We start from the raw sequence: 3,090 nt of genomic DNA on the forward strand, positions 1-3,090 counted from the left end.
TATGCAGCAAAGTTTTCTATCTCCCTTCTTCTACTCTTGGTCTCCTCCATTCTAGTTTTTAATATGCTATCTAGGTTGGTCATAACTTTCCTTCCAAGGAGTAAGCATCTTTTAATTTCATGGCTGCAATCACCATCTGCAGTGATTTTGGAGCCCAAAAGAATAGTCTGACAGTGTTTCCACTGTCTCCCCATCTATTTCCCATGAAGTGATGGGACCTGCACAATTCAGACTGTGTTGTTTAAAGGTCAACTGTAGTTAAAAATAGCAAGATGACATTCAGCTTAACAAATATTTACTGAGTATCTAATATCTTCATAGCACTGGGTTTAACAAAGTTAAACATCAATTGATAGAAAACAATGCAATGGTAGTTATTTACACTTATACTTGCACTTAAATAGTTATTCTCAAATATATACTGCATTCTTCTCAATAAATATATATTCAACTACACTATATGCTTTTGATAAATAAGTTATGTTTTCTCTTCAAAACACTTTAACCCTAGAACTACCATATGATCCAGCACGTCCACTCCTGGGTATATATCCAATTTGAAAAGATACATGCACCCCAATGTTCATGGCAGAATTATTTACAACTGCCAAGATATGGAAGCAACCTAAGTGTCCATCAACATAAAAATGGATAAAGATATGGTAGATATACAGTAGAATAATACTCAGCCATAAAAAAGAATGGAATTTTGCTATTTGCAACAATGATGGACTTGGAGGGTAGTATGCTAAGTGAATAAATCAGACAGAGAAAGACAAATACCGTACAAGATCACTTACATGTGGAATCTAAAAACTACAACAAACTAGGGAATATAATGAAAAAGAAACAGACTTACAGACAAAGAGAATAAACTAGCGGTTACCATTGGGGAGAGGGGAGAAAGGAGGAGCAAGATAGAAGCAAGGGGTTAAAAGGTACAAACTATTACATATAAAGTAAGCTACTGGGATATTGTGCAACACAGGGAATATGGCCAATATTTTATAATAATAATAGAGTATAACCTTTAAAAACTGTGAATCACTATGTTGTATACCTGTAACTTATACAATAGTGTACATCAACTATACTACAATTTTTAAAAATGCTTAATAATAATAATTTTTAAAAGGCTTTAACCTTAATAAAAACCAACTTTAATCTATTTGAAGAACTTAAATCACTAATATATTGCAGCAGTAACTAGAAAGGCAAATACAAAATTTAGAGAAAGATATGACATATTTCTAGCCCTAATATTTCTCAAAGTATAGTCTCTTGAGCACCTGGTAGACTTTTTAAAAAACGTAGTTTCTTGTGTTCTAACCCAAACCAACACAGCCAAAATCTCTAGAGTAAGGGCCTGGTAATCTTTATTTTTCATAAGCTCCTCTAAGAGCTTGTGTACACTACAGTTTGAAAACTATTTCCTAGAGGATGCACTTGAAACTCCGATGTAACACAGCAATGGCAAACATAACTGCTGCAACAAGGTTTCTGCATAAGGATAAAGACTGCCAGATACATATTTCCCTCCAAAAACAGAGAGGTATCACAAGTTTTTCCTTAACTGGGATCACTCATGGTAGTGATCAGAAAACTATTATCGCTTTAGCAAAACTCGCATGTATAAGTTGCATTTTGTGGGGTAGTTCCCTTACCTTCTGTTATCCTTCCAGTCTCCTAGCTCAAGTTCCAAAGTGCCCTGGAAGTGACGAGTGTGCAAAACAGGCATGAGTCCACCAAGGGTATGAAGATGCCCACACAAATAAGCTGTAGCCGAACTAACCAATAAAAAGCAAATGAAATAAATGAACAATGATAGCTTGTGATGCCAAGTTAATAAAAATACCTCTTTAGAGAAGCAAAACAGGTAGAAAACATAAAAGAATTAAAAACAATCTTGATTTTGGAAGCCTGTCTCACCTCATTATTGACCGAAGTCCTGGTGATGGAGAAAGGACAGTGGATGTTGTATAGTGTCCAAACCAAATACTGTGGTTGCTCCAACGGCTTTCCTTGGCCAGTAACAAAAGCTCCTCCATCCGTTTCTGAAATCAGAGAAGAATAGGAGGAGCTTTAATTAGGGCTCAGGCTGAAATCTAATGTCAATGGATTATGCAACTCCCTTGAGGTTTTATAAAAAGTAGTATATTATGTCTAAGCCTTAAACTTTACTAATAAATGACCTGTATGGACCTCTGTAAGTTTCAAGCTGTTTAAACATATGTTATAATTCATTTGATCCTAAAAATAAGTCTGTGCTAACTAGGACGGGGATTATTCCCATTTGACAGATAAGGAAACAGAAATAAAGAATAATCTTTAAATTACATAAATTTCTTTCTTTACTTCTAAATTTCTTCATAGAAATAAAAAAGAACCACTAATCTTCTCAGCCCTGTATACCACAGTGTAATAAATAAAGAGGATATCAAAACTAAGCTTATAAAATAAGATGTACATATATTCAAAGGAAGCTTTGTACCAGAATGTTCACAGTATTCTACTCATAATAGACAAAAATTAGAAACCATCAAAAAATTGCAGTATATCCATATGTGTAAAATGGAATACTACTCAGCAATAAAAAAGCACACACACAGTAATATGGATGAATCTTACAGATATATTAAGCAAAAGAAGCCAGACACAAGAGTACATACTGTATGATTTCATTTATATAAAATTCTAGAACAAACAGCACTAATCTATACTGACAGAAAACCAATCAGTTGTTCCCCAGAACCGCAGGTGAAGATCAACAACACAACAGAATTTTATATAGTAATGGAATGTTCTCTTTTGATTGTAGTGAGTTATATGTACATATACTTGCCAAAGCCCTTCAAATATTCAAAATGAGTGCGTTTATTCTATGCAAATCATCACTTATAAAGATAACTTCTGAAATAACTTGTATATATATAAATATACATTAATATTACCTGTGAAGTGCTTATAGCAATGAATTCCTGGGTCCTACCTTCAGGTTTTCTAATTTGGTAAGCCTTGGACAAAGTTTGAGAATCTGCATTTTACAAAATAGCTGTTTTTCATGCAGATTATTGAATCATACCTTAAAAA

General features: G+C 33.7%; 1 protein-coding gene across 1 annotated transcript; it reads right to left on the reverse strand.

The window, feature by feature from the left end:
- Positions 1-1,620: 1,620 nt before the first annotated feature.
- On the reverse strand, positions 1,621-2,052 carry LOC122436507 (transmembrane protein 62-like). Its single transcript, XM_043460285.1, has 2 exons — positions 1,930-2,052; positions 1,621-1,787 (listed from the first exon to the last, which is right to left on the reverse strand). The coding sequence occupies exons 1-2, from the start codon at positions 2,046-2,048 to the stop codon at positions 1,661-1,663; spliced, it is 246 nt and encodes an 81-aa protein (XP_043316220.1). The 5' UTR covers positions 2,049-2,052; the 3' UTR covers positions 1,621-1,660.
- Positions 2,053-3,090: the final 1,038 nt, after the last annotated feature.

This window comes from Cervus canadensis, unplaced genomic scaffold, assembly GCF_019320065.1.
Source record: "Cervus canadensis isolate Bull #8, Minnesota unplaced genomic scaffold, ASM1932006v1 Scaffold_040, whole genome shotgun sequence".
Lineage (NCBI taxonomy): Eukaryota > Metazoa > Chordata > Mammalia > Artiodactyla > Cervidae > Cervus > Cervus canadensis.

Excerpts from the sequence above, each read along its gene's own strand:
- LOC122436507 (XM_043460285.1), bottom strand. The coding sequence starts at position 2,048 with ATGGAGGAGCTTTTGTTACTGGCCAAGGAAAGCCGTTGGAGCAACCAC. Across the intron at positions 1,788-1,929 it reads GGACTTCGGTCAATAATGAG|TTCGGCTACAGCTTATTTGT; the intron begins GTGAGACAGGCT and ends TTTATTGGTTAG.